Source organism: Pristiophorus japonicus, chromosome 14 (genome assembly GCF_044704955.1).
Source record: "Pristiophorus japonicus isolate sPriJap1 chromosome 14, sPriJap1.hap1, whole genome shotgun sequence".
Lineage (NCBI taxonomy): Eukaryota > Metazoa > Chordata > Chondrichthyes > Pristiophoridae > Pristiophorus > Pristiophorus japonicus.
The window spans coordinates 30,156,714-30,175,114 of record NC_091990.1 but is presented as its reverse complement, the minus strand read 5'-3'; the positions used below and the strand labels follow the sequence as shown (position 1 = coordinate 30,175,114).

Below are 18,401 nucleotides of genomic sequence, written 5' to 3'. Positions count from 1 at the left end.
AAACAAAGATGTAGCATCAGCTCAATAAAGGAAGAACTCTGCACTCCACACTTCAAAAATACCCAGGAGCATTGTTACATTAAAAAACATAGGTGATGGTTTGGAAATGTGGAAGTGCTACAATTATGTCATGTGTGACCACATTTTAAAAAAACACTATCAGATGCTTTAACATAAATTGTGTAAAGACATCCAAGCGTTTGGTAAACAATAATAGTTTGCAGAATACTTTTTGACAAAGGTTCTAACTTGTGTATTTGTTCAACATATGCCAGGAAATTTCTTCGCTGAGGGCTGTGGAGGCTGGGTCATTGAATATAAAGACAGATTTTTGAGCGATAAGGGAATAAAGGGTTATGGGGAGCAGGCAGGAAAGTGGACCCGAGTTCATGATCGGATCAGCTGTGATCTTATTGAATGGTGGAGCAGACTCGAGGGGTCAAATGGCCTACTCCAGCTCCTATTTCTTATGTTCTGGATCAGATTCTGGTGTGATAGTTCAACGTTGTAAATTCTGTATAGCAAATGATCACACGACTGAATATTCTTATGTAGGGACGAATTCAATGTAATTTTGCTGAATACAACATTGTCCTTTAGCCCACAACCCTGGCCTATGATTTAACACACAACCTGCATACGTGGAAGCCCATGCACATCCTCCCACCCCCACCTATGCAATGCACCTCAACCTAACCTGCAAATCGCCCCAGCCCCACCTCCCCAGCCGCGGCCTATTGGTTCCACGCATTTGATTGACAGCGCTCGAAATCCAAACGCAGGCGGCGATTGCTCAGAAGTGGTGCCAATCATCGCCCACCAAGCTTGTCTGGTTCCCCCTGGGCCTTCAGTGCGCCTGCGCTGACTTCTCGGTCTCTCTCTCCCCCCCCCCCCGCCCCCTACTTGACGTCTCAAAGCGCCCGACCTTTACGTCCGTCTATTGGGTCATCTAGGGTGATTGACAGGCGGCCGGTGCGGGAGTCTCTAAGCGTCCACTGGTGGCCGGGCGTGGCAATCACAGAGCTCTGCCGCTTATTGGCCAGCCGGCGGTGTTAATCACAGTGATCGGGGGCAGACAAGCGCCCCCCCAAGTCCCGCCCCTCCCTCCGCTAGCCTGGAGACCAGAGACACAGAGAGAGAAAAAATATTGGTTTGGACCGAAAGGGGTTGGTTTCATTTGATTTAATTCTTTGTTTGAAAAAAAAGGAGAAGAAAACGGAGGGAGGGAGGAGGAGAGGAAAAAAAAAATCCACATTTTCCGAATTTAAAAATATTCCAAATTAATTAATTTTTTTCCATTTTTTTATGTAAAAAAATATAAAAAGAGAAGGAAAGTGTTTTGAAGAAGGGAAAGGCAGCGAAGGACAATGAAGAGGCGCAATGCTGATTGCAGCAAGATCAGGAGGCCGTTAAAACGGAACAGAATCACCGAGGGGATATACGGCAGGTAAAAAAACAAAACCTCAAAATGCAAACCTTCAACATCGCGAAACGTTTAAAAAAAAAATCAAATGGTTCGGCCTGAGGGGAAGCGTTTGAGGCGCTCGCTGGGTGTGTTTCTTCTGGAACTGGTTGGACTAGGCCGCGGAGAAGCCTGGGACTCGCGTGAGAGAGAGAGAGAGAGGGGAAGATTAGAAGCAGCATTTTTTTTTTGGTGGGATGTTCTGGAAAACCTGCTCCCCCCTCCCCCCAATAGATATACTAATGTGAGGATTTAAAAACCCGTGTTTGTTTCGTGTGTTACTGTTTTGGTGCTGTTCCTAATGACATTGTCATCAAAAAGCAGAGTGAGGTGCAGTGAAGGCTGCTGCTGCTCTGTGAGACACTCCAGTGAGAGCTGTCATTATGTCTCTGACTGACTGACACTGCCAGGGCTTCAGGTAAAGTTCTAAACACACACTGCTGAACAGGATTGAAGAATATTTTCGAAGTTTTTATATTGGCGCTGGAAATTATCGTGCTCAATTTCGTAAAAATTATATTCTGTATTACCCCATTTTTAAAAGTTGTATCTAGAAAGGCTATGCTGATCCTGTTGTTTTTCTTCTTCTAGTGGACACGGTTTAATATGATTTCCAAGAACCAATTTTCTTCCCTCCCTCTGCCTACTCTTTCTCCTCCAGTTTTACTTACACAGTCACTTTCTCCAGGGCCAAGTTAGATTATCTTTAATATAGTTTTACACATAATTGATGTTTTGTACAGGGAAGACCCGTGCCATTGGTTATAGTTGTCAGTGTTGTCCAATACCATAACATTCTGGGATTTTAATCTCTTGTCTATGTAAAGGTATTTTGTTTTCATTTCTTCAGATCTGTCTTCATTTTTGGAAAATGGAAAATGGAAAAGCATTTATTTTTTCCTCTCTCTCTCTCTCTCTGTCCTTTTCTCCTGTCTTTCCCCTGCCCCCCCCCCCCCCACATTATATTTTGCTAATCTTATTATAATTAGCAATGAGTTTTTTGAACTGTCACATAGTATTTATTACTTTGACTGGGATATTATTTTAAATGTATTGTAAAATTGAAGTTACCCAGCAGTGCTAAGAATGAGAAAACCTGATTCTTAAGCTTTTTATATATTGAAATAATTTATAATCAAACATATTTGCACCTGACACAACTACAATGCTCCAAGTCTGTACTATTGAATTTAAATAATTTTCTAAAATAATTTTGGGGGGAAAAAAAAGTCACTTGAAATGTAGGGAAACATGGCAGCCAATTTGTACACAGCACGATCCCATCAGGCAGCAATGACGTTAATGACTAGATAATGTGTTTTTTTAGTGGCATTGGTTGAGGGATTTTTGTTGGCCTGAACACCAGGAGTACGCCCCTGTTCCTCACATAATGACACAGGATCTTTTATGTAGACTTGACAGGGCAGACACCTCAGTTTTAACATCTCATCAGAAAGATGGCACTTCTGATGGTGGAGCACTCCCTCAGAACTGCACTGGAGTGTCAACCTAGATTATGTACTCCAGTCTCTGGAGTGGGGCTTGAACCTGCAGCCTTCTGACTCGGGTGAGGTTGCCAAAGTGAGGCTGATGCCTTGTGTCCTTGAAACTCTGACCTGCATTCTTGAGGTAAGAGTTGAGAGATTGTTGTCAACAGACAATATCTTCAACTGATACCTTTTTTTAATTGTATTTTTTTTTGCTGTTCTTAAATATTTACACTACACACGTGGATGCTAATGAATTCTTTGAACAGCTGATTGGTGATTAGTGTACAGTTGTTGCAAGTGTAGGCGAATGGTACTGATGGTTTGATATCATCTAAGAAGTAAACTTTGATCCCAATTGGAAGTAATGTTACAATTCACATTTTATTAATGAGAAGCAAGTTTTATTCAGAAGCAATTAGAAACTGCAGCAATGTGGGAAGGAGAAAGTTACAGTTCATGCATCCTTTAGTGTTTCATTTCAGTGTTTGAAATAACACAATGTGAGTCTCAATAAAGAAGGCTGAAGTTTGATGACTTATAATTCAGTTAGATCCAAAGTGGTTAAAGCTGGAAGTTGACAGTTTGCATATTTTTCCCATGTATGTTATTAGCATTCTACAAATTGGAACAAAAATGTTCTCAAACTAGTATCAACAAAAATGAACCAGCTTTTCAGTTGCACCTTCCTGTATCTGAACTATAGAAGACCATTTTTACACTGCAATCTACAGTTTGGATTTCAAGCCATTGGGTGCTGGGAGTCTGATGACATCTGACATTGCTACCAGTAGGCCCTATTTAGCACACCACCTATGATGCTAAAGTCAGTGCGTGAAAGCATTGGGACCCTGATGATTTTGTTCACTGGCACTAACACCTTTTAGTAGGTTTGACCAAAATACTTCTATGATGGTAGTAACATATACTGCTTGGATTTGTTTGGAATGAATAATGTTTACATAAGATTGATTTACAAATGGAGAAATTTGCAGTAAAGTAAATATTTTAATAAAGCTTAAAGTTGGAGTTAGCCAAAAGGAAACTTGAATCTAATTTTATATCTGACAAAACACAAACATACTGAAAGCTTTTTGTATTTCACTGACGGCAAGGTGGTTAACTAACTATTTGAAATCTATATTGTTGTACAGTGATTGCACCATGGTGTTATTGTCCACAATAACGCAATGCAAATTTGGATAAGTTTTAAAAATTGAAACTGTAAGGTGTGCTTTGAATTGCAAATTCAGCTGCTAACCATATCCGCAACATGTCAAGTACGAAGGTGCTAGTTTGTCATTTTTAATTGCAATAGTTGTGGTTCTTATTTGAGGTATTTAAAGATTGTAGTCAGTCACTGGCATGCCATGACATTGAGAGACATATCTGGGACCCCCACGTCAGGAGACAGTTCAGGTAATTTTACTGCGTCGTTGTTGTCGATTTGTGAAAGTGTGTACAGTACATGGAGAAAAGAAAATAATTTATTCCATTCAATTTACATTCTGCATTTCAATGCCAGTCATTTTTCATTTTCCTCCTGTAATAGCAGAGTTCGTATCATTGCACTCTATATTGAAATTTGGGTGATAGCCCTTTTCAACTTCTGTGTAAACATATATGTTGAAACTTTTAACTTGTTGACTTCATGCTGGAACAAATTTACATCAGTTAGGCTTCTGATCTGTAATTTTGTGCATACTATTTATTAATATACTGTAAATTTTATAGAGGAATGCCTGGCCTATAGGTTGCTTTTTTGGTTTACTCGACCTGCAAAATAGAATAGTTAACTCCTGTTTGGTCGGTCCATAGAAACGTGTCTGGACAGATGTGCTCGTGAGGTGTCTTTTTCCTGCCTGTAGTGCAAGCTGTCATAAAAAAATAGATGTAAACATATTGGGCCAGATCTTGCTGGGAAAAATAACCATGTATTAATGACGTGCGCCATTATTAATGCGCAAATCGGCCAGCAAGTTCAGGGGATTAAGAGATACGGCGGGAGTTGCAAATCTTCAGAACTTGCTGATCGATTTACGCCGCTCTGCTGCTTGCTTTGCACAAACAGCATCTCGCCCTTGGCTTCCCCGTTGTTTATAAGAATTCACTGGATGTGCACATTAATTTCCCATTAAACTCGTGGCAGAAAGTTAGGGCTAGTACTTGGCGCAAGTACCTTTTTAACAAAGTGGCATCGTATTAACAATTAGCAATCAACCTCTCTTGCCCAGAAAGGGAGCAATTTTGAACTGTTCAATCTCATTCCTGCATGTAGTGTATTGTTGCAAATTTAAAAATTTTACATTTTTACATTTTTTTTCCTTTCCTATCTGTCTCTTTTCTCTCTTTAATACAATCTTTCCCCTCTTTATTGTTCCATACCTGATTTGACTCTAATTCACCTGCTGTAATTCACCCTCCTTCTCCGTCGTTCCTGTTTCTTTCACAATCCTTAAATCTCATTGGTTAAGGAGATAGACCATTGGTTCCGCCGTTCACTGAGGTCCCAGATGCCTCGTTGCCCTCACCATGCTGTTATTAGCTTGCACCGCCAGCAAGATATGGTGCGAAACATTTTTGAGCTGAAGGGTGCAGGTGAAAGCCTAACAGCGTACACCACGAGATGCCCCACTCCAGCAAGATGTGGCCCATAGATGCAGTTTCCCACAGTAGTATGGTTGCAAGCTAGCATCAGAGGTGGAGTGCAAGTTTTGCTTTTGTTTAATTAAAAAAAAACAAGTCTGTCTTTGTACAAGATAAAAGCTTTATAAAGTTAAACTTTCCACCAACAGCTTTATTTTCTATAATATACCAGTTAAAGAATCTAATTTTTTCAAATCTGTCGGAGTGGAAAATTGACTTAATGCAGGTTTTAACATAGTCTTGACTTTTATTCTTGTGTGCTATATTTTCTGTTTTGTATGAAGTTTATCGGTAAACAAGAAGTTTGCAAGTGACTCTTGATCCCTCTCTGAATTCTGTTTGCGTAAGCTTCTTGCATTAGATAAATTTATCTATCCTTATTGTAATGGCAGCTGGTGTGAGAATAACAATCAGAATTGATTGGTAATAGAACCAGCGGGGAAATGAGGAGGAATTCTTTTACTCCAGTGAATTGTTATGATCTGGGATGCAGTGCCTGAATGGGTGGTGGCAGCAAATTCAATGGTAAATTTTAAAGGCAATTGGATATATATTTGAAAAGGAAAATAAATTGCAGGACTATATTCACTGGAATTTAGAAGAATGAGAGGGGATCTCATAAAAGCATATAAAATTCTGACGGGACTGGACAGGTTAGATGCAGGAAGAATGTTCCTGATATTGGGGAAGTCCAGAACCAGGGGTCACAGTCTAAGGATAAGGGGTAAGCCATCTAGGACCGAGATGAGGTGCTTTTTCACCCAGCGAATTGTGAACCTATGGAATTCTCTACCACAGAAAGTTGTTGACTCCAGTTAATTGAATATATTCAAAAGGGAGTTAGATATGGCCCTTACGGCTAAAGGAATCAGGGGTTATGGAGAGAAGGCAGGAGTGGGGTACTGAAGTTGCATGATCATATTGAATGGTGGTGCAGGCTCGAAGGGCTGAATGGCCTGCTCCTGCACCTATTTTCTATGTTTCTATATGGCCAGAGCAGGGAGTGGAGACAATTGGATAGCTCTTTCAAAGAGGCACAATGGGCCGAATGGCCACCTCCTATAAGGAGGTATAACGGCAGTTTCTACTACGTTTTCTTTCAAATAAGGAGAATTAAGTAACTCCAGATGCCCAGCTGTTTAGTTTTATGTGTTGCTGCATGTTCTAAATACTGAGGAGGTGCAATAAGATTAAATTAGTTGCACCAGCAATATTGTTTTTTTACTTGCAGGTATCTTTTTGTGCCATTTTCCATTTGACCGGGGATCCTAAATTAGTACTCTGACAATTTGATCGGCAACACTGAGATGTGCACGTTAATTCAGTCTCGTCATATTATCCGTTGTTGCTGCTCTCTATACTGATGTAAAATAGAATTATAATGTTGCTTCCTATCCTATTTAAACTGCATTTTGGTTGTCTATTTTACTTTGTATTTCTTGTGTGGAGTTGAGTCTTGAAAATAATTTGTTTTTAATATGCATTTGGGACAAATGTTATAGTAAAACTAAAGCAAAATACTGCAGATGCTGGAAATGTGAAATTAAAATAGAAAATGCTGGAAATATTCAGCAGGCCAGGCAGCAGCTGTGGAAAGAGGAACAGTTAACATTTCAGGTCGATGACCTTTCATCAAAACTGAGTTCTTTTGATATTCTGTGATGTGCTTGTATGACTTGACATCAATTCAAGTAGCTCCCACCACTTGCCATTCTCCGACCTATAACCAACTATTATGTTCACCATAGTTTATAGAACTCAAAAAATGTTCTCCAGGCACCACCCAAGTTTGGAAGAGCAGAATCTATAACTATGTTGTCAATATTTTTCATAGTTTACATAGACATATTACAAAAATGTCACATTGTGTCATACAGAATTCGTAATAACACCACTGCTTCACTGGAACCTTTATTGCTTATTGTACTTCATGTACATTAAGCAGCTACTTGCGGAACTTAACGAGAGAATGATATAGTGGTCCTGATGAACTGTGACAAAAATAAGTTATTTTTTAGCATTCAGGGGGGCATGGTTTTATACAGGTTTTATACAGTACATCGTATTTACTGTGCTGTCACTAAGTGTATTTAGTTTGTTGATAGCAATTTCCAATGCAAATATCACATTTAGGACCAATATCAGTTTGATATTTTGTGATGTGCCCTTCTGCAGTCCCCTCCCCATATTTCTATTGTATTTTCTAGAAATAAGCTTCTGCTGTATCGTAGAGAAACATGTGTTTAAGATCAGTTGAAAGTTGTCCTCTGGATGTATGGGAATTCTTTACACAATGCTATGCTGTAAAGCCCTGTTTCTTTAAATTGATTTATAAAAGCCATTTAGTAAGAACCCCATGGCAAGCAAAGCATTTCTTTTATTCATTTACTCCTGCTTTATCTTTAAAGACTACTTTATCTTCCTCTTGTTAAGGACACTGTAGGTTTAAAATTTCCAAAAGATAAAGGAAAGTAAAAGATTGTCCCAGCCGCACGTATGAAGATTTGATATTGCAGAGGCATTATAAGGATTTTCTGGCTTGTAAATAGTTATTGAAGGTGGCACCCTTGCAAATTCAGTGTAATTTTCATGGTATTTTTTGAACTGTTTCAGAGATGGCATCCCCATCTGAAAAGTTTCATTGAACATATCATCCTTTCTTAGTCCAACGGAGTGAGTGGTTGACCTCGGGAAACTTCCTTTGCGACCGAGGTCTGAACTTCGGGGTGGAATACATGAAGCTGCGAGGGAAGAGGGACACGAGCCCCACCAGCTCTGCTGAATTGCACCCCAATATTCTGCTTTACAAATGGCAATACAAAACCTAATGTGCAGTTTATTCTTTTAATACCAGTATTCTCCTCAGAGGCCAACTGTTCCAAAATATTGTGATTCTTTTTAAATTACTTACTGCTTTTACTTACTGCTTATTGCTTTTAAAATCTCAGAGCCAGCAGCCCTTTATATTCTTCTCTGACTTTTCTCCTCTTACCCTATTCTGAAGGTGAACCTCTCCCGTACCTCAAGGTAGATTTTCATTTGTGAGCCGAGTGAGTGTTGGTGGACATTTCAATTATAGGAGGGAGGTATTACAGCTGACCCAATCCTGTCTCCACCATTAAATCTAACCATCCCATCACTGTAGATGCCAATGTCCAACCAATTCAGTTCACTCCATGTGACTTTGAGAAGCGGCTGAGTGAACTGTACACAACAATGGTGATGAGCCCTAACAACATCACGGCTGTAATGTGAAGATCTGTGAACCAGATCTAGCTGCCTCCCAATCTGCCTCCCAATCAAGCTATTCCAGTGTAATTATGTCACTGGTATCTACCTGACAATGTCCCAACCACACAAAAAAGCAAGGCAAGTCTAAACTGGCCAATTACTGCCTAATCAGTCTCTCCCTAATGATCAGCAGAATTATGGGAGGAGCCATCAACTATGCCATCAGGATAAGAACTCGCTAATAACCTGGTCAGTCATGCCCAGTTCTGATTCTGCTAGGACCACTCTGCTCCAAACCGTGTCACAGCCTTGATTGAAGAATGGGCACAAGCTGAATGCTTGAGGAGAGGTATCAAGGTAGTATTTGATTATGGCACCAAGGAGCTTTAGCAAAGCTGAGGTCAAGGGGGAAAAAATCCTCCAATCACTGGAGTCATACCTGACACACCAGGAAGGTTGCTGGTCAATCCTTGCAGCCCCAGATCAACACTGTTGGATTTCCTCAGGCCAGTGTCCTTGGTCCAACCATCTTCAGCTCCTTCATCAATGACTTTCCCTTCTTTATAAGATCAGTAGTGGGGCTATGCTCACGATTCTAGTGTTTGGCTCTATTTACAACTCTTCCGGTAATGAAGTAAGCCATCCCAGCTTGCATCCGAATCTGATTGACATGCAAGGACTAGAGAGTGATGGGTAATTTTTGCGCCCATAAGTGCTTTCTCCTATAAGAAAAGGTCCCATAACCTCCCCTGACCTTTTAACAGACCCTCCATTGCCAAGCCCCTCACCAGCAACATCCTGGATGGTGGCAGTGGTCATCATTGCCCAGAAGCTGAACTGGACCAGTCATATCAACATTGGAGCCACAAGAGCAGGGAGATTGAGTACCATGAGTGGCTCACCTTCTCTACCATTTACAAGATTCCAGTCAGAAGTGCGACAGCATACTTGGCACTCACCTGGATGAATACAGCTGCAACAATATTTAATGAGCTTTGACGCCATCCAGGACCAAGCAGTCTGCTTGATCATTGACCACCATATCCACCACCTTTACCACTGCTACTGTGCCTACTATCTATATGATGCACTGAACAGTTTACTTAATCAGCACCCCCCCCCCCCCCCCCCGGCCATCCTCTACCACCAAGAGGGACAATAAGAACATAAGAAATAGGAGTAGGCCATATGGCCTCTTGAGCCTGCTCCGCCATTTAATACGATCATGGCTGATCTGATCATGGACTCGGGTCCACTTCCCTGCCCGCTCTCCATAACCCCTTATTCCCTTATCATTTTTAGAAACTATTTCTGTCTTAAATGTATTCAATGTCCCAGCTTCCACACCTCTCTGTGGCAGCGAATTCCACAGATCCACAACCCTCAGAAGAAATTTCTCCTCATCTCAGTTTTAAATGGGCGGCCCCTTATTCTAAGATCATGCCCCCTAGTTCTAGTCTTCCCCCATCAGTGGAAACATCCTCTATGCATCCACCTTGTCAAGCCCCTTCATAATCTTAAACATTTCAATAAGATCACCTCTCATTCTTCTGAATTCCAATGAGTAGAGACCCAACCTACTCAACCTTTCCTCATGAGTCAACCCCCTCATCTCCGGAATCAACCTAGTGAACCTTCCCTGAACTGCCTCCAAAGCAAGTATATCCTTTCGTGAATATGGAAACCAAAACTGCACACAGTATTCCAGGTGTGGCCTCACCAATACCTTGTATAACTCTAGCAAGACTTCCCTGCTTTTATACTCCATCCCCTTTGCAATAAAGGACAATAGCAGTAAAATCTTGAACACGATCCCACGTTGGACATAAATTGTCAATCCTTCACTGCTGTTGGGTCAAAATCCTGGAATTACTTACTCAAGACCATTGTGGGAGCACCATCAGCACAAGGACCCCAGTGGTTCATCAAAAGATAAAGCACATCAGGACAAGAAGGATGGGCAATAAATGTGGCTTGGGCAATAAATGTGGCTTGGCCAGTGCTGCCCACCTTCCAAGAACAAGAAACTATTCCCGGCGGAGCAAAAGGGAAAGGGGGATGGGTGGATGGATGGATGATGTGTTGGTCATCACGAACATCAAATATTTCAGTGTTTTTCCCCTTTTCTTTGTTCACTTGGTGAATGCTAAATTCACTTTGTAGATCATGGGTATAATAGACATTTATTTAAAAAGTGGGAAAAGGGATTACCTTAGAGCTGCAATTTTTCAGAACTCCAAGGTGGGCCTATTAGTATGGGTAAGTGTTCTACTGTACTTGTAATTTGAGCTGTAAATTGTAACAAAGCATTATTATGTGACTCGTGCAGTTCAATGCTTTCCTTGACTTTGTTTCTATACAAACGAACATTGCCCCTCTCCCTCCTCTTTCAAATACAAAGTGCATGAAACTTCAAAGACCAGAAAAGGACTTGTTACAATCCTGTTACAGCAAAATAAGCTAGCCTTCTCCCCCAAAAAACTTGCTTGGAAAGTGAGCTATTCTTCTCAATCCCCCTCAAAAAAAATGCTATTGCTACCTCTTTTTATATTTTCAAAAGTTCTTTACTGTTCCAAATTAAATGGCCTCTAGCTCCCTTCTCTAATCTGATGCTTCCCTTTTGACATTCATAAATTATCTCTGTTCTGTAATCCTTTGATTGCGAAGATAGCAGGTTGTGAGTTATTCATTTGCTAATGACTTGCTCATGGCTGTGCAGTCAAATCCATCAAACATAAGGCTGCCCTTGGTGTATGCATACAAGCACTCTGTTTTGAGCATTTGGTTTTGTTGCTCCTAATACTGTACCAGTAGCAACTTTTTTTCATACTGTTGACCATGCAGCATTTAAATTTGTGAGTATTAAATATCATCTTCGTCCACTGCAAGCATATCCTAGTTCTTTGTGCCATTGCCAGGTTGCATTTCAATGCATTCTGAAAGCAAGATCTGTCCAGTGCACCTATGCTTGCCTCGCTTCAGCTCGCTGTACAGAACTTGCTGGATAGGTGGCGACACTGCCAAATCATGTCCTGTCCATAAGCGGAGCAGTGCTTTTATTACTATAACTTTGTGCTGTTTGTCCATGTTTTAACATCTTGCAATTGATAAAGTTATCCTGTCATTTGATTTGCACAAGGTGGTGCAGCTGAAAATTGTCAAGCTCTTTGACGTGGCAGCAGTCGTAGGACTGGTTTCGCAACCATAAAAAGTTGAGATTACAACTGTCTGGTCGACTTTTGAGTTTAGTTTGCAGCCTGAGTTGACTTCCAGACTCGCTCTTTCAGTCGTCAGGCGTTGACTGTCTAAACCTGTAATTCTCCACGACTGTGGCAATCCATCCACAATCAGTTGTAGATTTTCTTGGGTGTAGCTTCAAGTGTATAATCATCAATAACCTGAAGTTTATTAATGAGCTTCTCGCTGGCCTTGCGGCAGTTGCCCATTCTGATCAACTTGAATAGCTTGCTCGATGGAGGAAATCTGGTGCGCACACCTGTATTCTGAACGTTGTGATATCAGTCAGTGCTGCAGAGCAGAAACCAAAGAGACTTTGTGAAAACTGTCTGTTCCATTGGTCAGCAGTTAGTCTGCACTGTCCAGTGCAAACTGTTGTGACATGATCTCTTAATTGTTGATTTAAGATCAACAAAGGTGTTCATGCATATTCCTTGGCTTTTCATGCAGATGTATTGTCTCTGCATAATTATTATCAAACCAATTCTAGTACAGGTACCTTTTTTGATTAAAGCCCATCCTTCTTGTACAGTGTTGCATTAAATGACCCACTCTGCCTCAGCATCGGTTTCCTTTTTTTTTCCCTGGCATCTTTTCGGTAGTTTATTACTGCAGTGATCTTGTTGCGTAGTTTTATTTTGGTGTTTGGCTGTTTGAGACACTGATGCCAAGCCATTTAGTTGGTTTAGATTTTGTATTTTGTTGAAGAACTTTGGTCAAATTCTGTGATATTCAGGCCAACATGAATTGCTTTAGTGATTTTTTGATAACCTATACATCTTGTTGCTGAACTATTACATAGTCAGTAAGATGCCAATGTTTTGAGGATTAATATAATCAAAGCACCTATTACTGGACAGATTAGTGAAAGATTGTGCTTGTTATGACAGATTTGTATTCTAGCTATTCAGAAGTCTATTGGTTTTCATCTTGTTTGCGTGATCAATTGCTCCACGCCAGGTGGTGATTCAGTGTCAACTTGCACATTAATGTCACTCGTGCTAAGTTTGTCTTTTTTTTCCAGGAGTTTTAGCAATAGTGTTTTACAAGTCATCTGTAGAATTGTTCTTTCTTCATACTTTTACTGATCATAGGTGCATAATCTCTGTTTGCAGCAAAGCATTTGCTCTGTAATAGCTGTTGCATTTTTTCTGTAGACTCTCTGGGCTCAAAATTGGCTAGGAGTTGCTCAGTTTGTTTTTGGAGCAACTTGATTTTTTCTGGAGTATCTTAAAAATCCCCATTCTGCACATTCAATTTGCGCCAGTGTAAGTGAGTTAGTTAGGATTAAAAAAATTTTTTTTTTCAAAAGGGGGGCGTTACCAGCCACCTACGCCTGTTTTGGCCATTTACACCACTTTGCTAATAGTTGCTCCAAACTAACTTAGGCCAGCGTTTGTGGCCGCACAGAAAACCCTTGCGGAAAGTTAAGAAATCAACGCGAGTAGGGACATCTGAGACCATTTGGCCAGAGAGAGGGGCGGGAAGGGAAGCGGAGAGGACCTTGCAAAGCACTAAACAAAGCCGTCATCATAGGTGCTTCCACAAGCTCACAGGTGTTTCGATGAAGGATCCGATGTTCCAGTCCTAAACTCCAATTGAGGGGGTGGAAGATGCCTGTGCGTGAATTTTTTTTTTAACCTGTACTGACCGTTGCACACCAGCCATCACATGGGCTTGACAGAGCTAGGTCTTGGTCCAGTGGCAAGGATTAACCAAGACGACTGGAGACCTGCACTGCTGCACGGACCTAGCGCGCGCACATCGCAGTATGGGCTGGCCCGTGCTGCCCCTGGGCCCTCGGCTCTTCTGGGCCCCGTGCCTTCATCTGTCGCACCTCCGCCACGATCTCTCGCCGCTCCTCCGCCATAAACATTCACCACATCTCGCCACAAACACTCTCCGCTCATCCGCCCCGACCTTCCCACTCCTCTGTACCTGGGTCCTGCCGATGTTCCTGCCCACTCTCCAAAACAGCGACTAGGTTTTGATGACGTCACCCATCTCAAAATTGTCGCACACTTTGAGCAGCTTGCATTGGAGGTTGAAGTGGTATTCCGCTCCAGCTCTTTTATAGCCTGACCTGCAGAGCTGTTCTCTCGCAGGTCTGGGGGCCACCAACATAGCAACATTCAAGAAGAAATAAAACGAAGTCCCACCTTCCTATCAAAACTCGGCCCGGAAAGTCACTGGGCCAGCCGGTGTGGGAGGCTACTCGGCTGGGGTTAGTTGCGGGCGATGGGGAGAGCACAGGCCGCAGACATCCAAGCAGAAAATTACTTCTAAGATAAACTGCGAACCTGCCATAGGAGACATGGAACCTCTACTTCCACTGGCCCCTTCTCTGACTCACTCTTTCTTTCTCGCGCGCGCTCTTTCGCTCTTCATCTCCTCCACACGTGTTTGTGCCTTTTCTACCATTTGAACATCACCAGCCTCCTCTGACAGATACAGTGTCACTGGTAGTTATAACCACTAGCTATGCTCACTGGTTTATTCGGTCAGCTTAGATGGTTGCCTGGGAAATGGCTTTTGCCATCCGCTAGCAACCTCCAAGGATCAAGGCTGATGTGTCATTCTTGATGTGCCTCCAGGAATTTGTTGTATTGAGTACTGGAAAAACACCTCGAATGCATTGTTGAAAATAACATTTAAAAATATTCAACTGTCTTGGGGGCGATTGGAACTAATACTGAGTTTTTGTAGTGTAGTACTTGTACTGTCATCATGTAGGAAATTGCAGCGGCTGATTTGCACACAGCAAGGTCCCACAAATGGCATTGAGAAAAATGACCAGGTAATCTATTTTAATGATTGTTTGAGGGATCTTCATAATCTACACAATACTTTACTACTTCTTGATTCTGGATGTTTCACTCCTGGGATAAACTGTGTATCCTATTCTGTTCTGTGATGCTTCCTGTCTGTGTAGAAACAAATCTGAGTGTTTGGCTCATAGGAGGATGAAACAATTTTCTGCACCTCTGGCAAATGCTTCACCTCCAGGACCTTTTTACTGTGCAGTATGAATTGTGCTGATCAGATTTAAGCTCTCAATGTAGAACCATGGTTTTTTTTCTGACAGTGGGAGCATATAAGAACATAAGAAATAGGAGTAGGCCATTTGGCCCCTCGAGCCTGCACCACCATTCAATAAGATAATGGCTGATCTGATCTTGGCCTCAACTCTACTTTCCTACCCGCTCCCCATAACCCTTGACTCCCTTATCATTGAAAAATCTGACTATCTCCACCTTTAAATATATTCAATGACCCAGCCTCCACAGCTCTCTGGGGTAAAGAATTCCAAAGATTCATGACCCTTTTGAGAAGAAATTCCTTCTCGTCTCCATTTTAAATGTGCGAGCCCCTTATTCTGGAAATATGCCCCGTACTTCTAGATTCCCTTACTGGGTGAAACATCCTCTCTGCACCCTGTCAAGCCCCCTCAGAATCTTACACGTTTCAATAAGATCACCTCTCATTCTTCTACACGCCAGGTGAGTATAGGCTCAACCTTTCTTCATAAGACAACTCCTTCATCTCAGGAATCAACCTCGTGAACCTTCTCTGAACTGCCATCAATGCAAATATATCTCTCCTTAAATAAGGAGACCAAAACTGTACACAGTACTCCAGGTGTGGTCTCACCAACACCCTATACAGTTGTAGTAAGACTTGCATACTTTTATACTCCATACCACTTTGCAATAAAGGTCAACATTCCATTTGCCTTCCTAATTACTTGCAGTACCTGCCTGCTTACTTTTTGTGTTTCATGTACAAGGACCCCCAGATCCCCTTCTACTGCAGCATTTTGTCGTGACTCGCCATTAAAATAATTTTGCTTTTTTTATTCTTTCTACCAAAGTGAATAACCTCACATTTTCCCACATTATACTCCACCTGCCAAATCTTTGCCCACTCACTTAACCTATCTATATCTTTTTGCAGATTCTTTGTGTCCTCTTCGTAACTTGCTTTCCCACCTGTCTTTGTATCATCAGCAAATTTGGCTACATTACACACTGTCCTTTCATCCAAGTTATTAATATAGATTGTAAATATTTGAGGCCCCAGCATTGGTTTCCTGTGGCACCCCACTAGCTACAGTTTGCCAACCAGAAAATTACCCATTTATCCTGACTCTCTCAATTCTGTTAGTTAGCCAATGCTCTATCCATGCTAATATATTACCCCCAACCCCATGAACTTTAGTCCCATTAGTTTGCCTACTACTTTTTCTCTAGTGATAGTGAGTGTTTTAAGTTACCCCCTCCTTATAACCCCTTGATTATCTATTATTATTGGGATGCTTTTAATGTCTTTTACCATGAAGACTGATACAAATTATTTGTTCCAAGTCTCTGCCATTTCCCTGTTTCCCATTATTAATTCTCGAGTCTTATCTTCTAAGGGATCAAGGTTTACTTTAGCTCCTCTCTTCTGTTTCTTATATACCTGTAGAAGCTCTTACTGTCTGTTTTTATATTTCTTGCTAGTTTACTCTCATAATCTATTTTCTCTCTATTATTCTTTTAGTCATCCTTTGCTGGTTTCTAAAAATTTCCCAATCCTCTGACCTACTACTAATCATCGCAACATTGTATGTCTTTGTTTTTAATTTGATACTATCCTTAACTTCTTTAGTTAGCCACGGATGGTTAATCTTAGAGTCTTTCTTTCTCACTGGAATATATCTTTGCTGAAAGATATGAAATATCTCCTTAAATGTCTGTCACTGCTTATCTACCGTCTTACCCTTTAATCTATTTTCCCAGTCCACGTTAGCCAACTCTGTCTTCATACCTTTTGTAATTGCCTTGATTTAAATTCAGGACACTAGTTTGAGACCCAATTTTCTCCCCCTCAAACTGAATTTGAAATTCTAACATGCTATGATCACTCTTGAATAGAGGATCCTTTACTACGAGATCATTCATTAATCCTATCTCATTACACCTTACCAGATCTAAAATAGCCTGCTCCCTGGTTGGTTCCACGACATATTGTTCTAAGAAACCATCCCAAATACACACTCTATGAACTCGTTCTCAAGGCTACCTTTGCCAATTTGATTTGTCCAATCTATACGAAGATTAAAATCCCCCATGATGATTGCTGTACCTTTCTTACAAACTTCCATTATTTATTGATTTATACTCTGTCCTGCAGTGTAGCTACAGTTAGGGGGCCTATAGACTACTCCCACCAGTGACTTCTTTCCCTTATTATTTCTATCTCCGCCCAAACTGATTTGACATCTTGATCTTCTGAGCCAATATCATGTCTCACTACTGCACTGATCTCATCCTTTATTAACAGAGCTACCCACCTCCTTATCCTTCCGAAATGTCAAATAGCCCTGAATATACAGTTCCCAGCCTTGGTCAGCTTGCAACCATGTCTCTGTAATGGCTATTGGATCATACACATTTATTTCTATTTGTGCCGTCAGCTCATCTATCTAGTTATGAATGATGTGTGCATTCAGATGAAGAGCTTTTGATTTTGTCTTTTTACCATTTTTCCCTACTCTGACTACTTTCTGGTGCACTTTACATTTATATGCTTTGTCCCTTCCTGTCACACTCTGGTTATCATTATCCCTATCACTACCCTGTACTATTGCCTTCTCCTTTCTCTCTGATTTTTAAAATTTTCCCTCACCTGAAACACCCCCCCAACTATTTAGTTTAAAGCCCTATCTGCAGCCCGAGTTACTCAATTAGCCAGGTCACTGGTCCCTGCATGGTTCAAGTGAAGCTTGTCCCAACGGAACAGCTCCCTCTTTGTCCAGTCCTGGTGCTAGTGCCCCATGAATCTTTTGTGTTCCTAACACAGATGAGGCTGCACCCAGGGAGGTTAAAGTAACAGTGACCCGGGTCTTTAATAAGACGCTCCAGAGTGAGGAACAGGCCTTAGGGGCTGGCTTATATATGGTGCTCCCAAGGGATGCTGGGATCCCTTGGGACTTCAGGGGATGAGCTCCCTGGTGGCGGAACATGGGAGTGCATGCTTTACAGATACACAACAGAATCAAAACCCATTTCTCCCACACCAGTCTCTGAGCCATGCATTCATCTCTGATCTCATTACCCTATGCATGTGGCTCAAATTATAGTCTGATGCTCTAGGATTTGAATACGACTACAACAACTGAATTTTAATGTGTATTTTGAGGACGTTTTGTGTGTGCAAGATTTTATTCTGTGCAGTGATGCCATTAAAGATTTCAGTACAGCAATAGGTATGTAATATTATTTGTGCTCAATATAAACTGGGAGAAAAATACAGTAGTATAATTAGAGATTTTGTCTGTACATGTTTGTCCTTGC

The 18,401-nt window shown here is 41.3% G+C and overlaps 1 protein-coding gene across 1 annotated transcript in view; it reads left to right on the top strand.

Annotated features, from left to right (window-relative positions):
- The first annotated feature begins 1,187 nt into the window (after positions 1-1,187).
- maco1b (macoilin 1b) overlaps positions 1,188-18,401 on the top strand; it is a 91,137-nt gene continuing 73,923 nt past the window's right edge. Inside the window, 1 exon segment of the mRNA XM_070899081.1 lies at positions 1,188-1,447. Coding sequence (XP_070755182.1) covers positions 1,368-1,447 — 80 coding nt within the window. The 5' untranslated portion in view covers positions 1,188-1,367.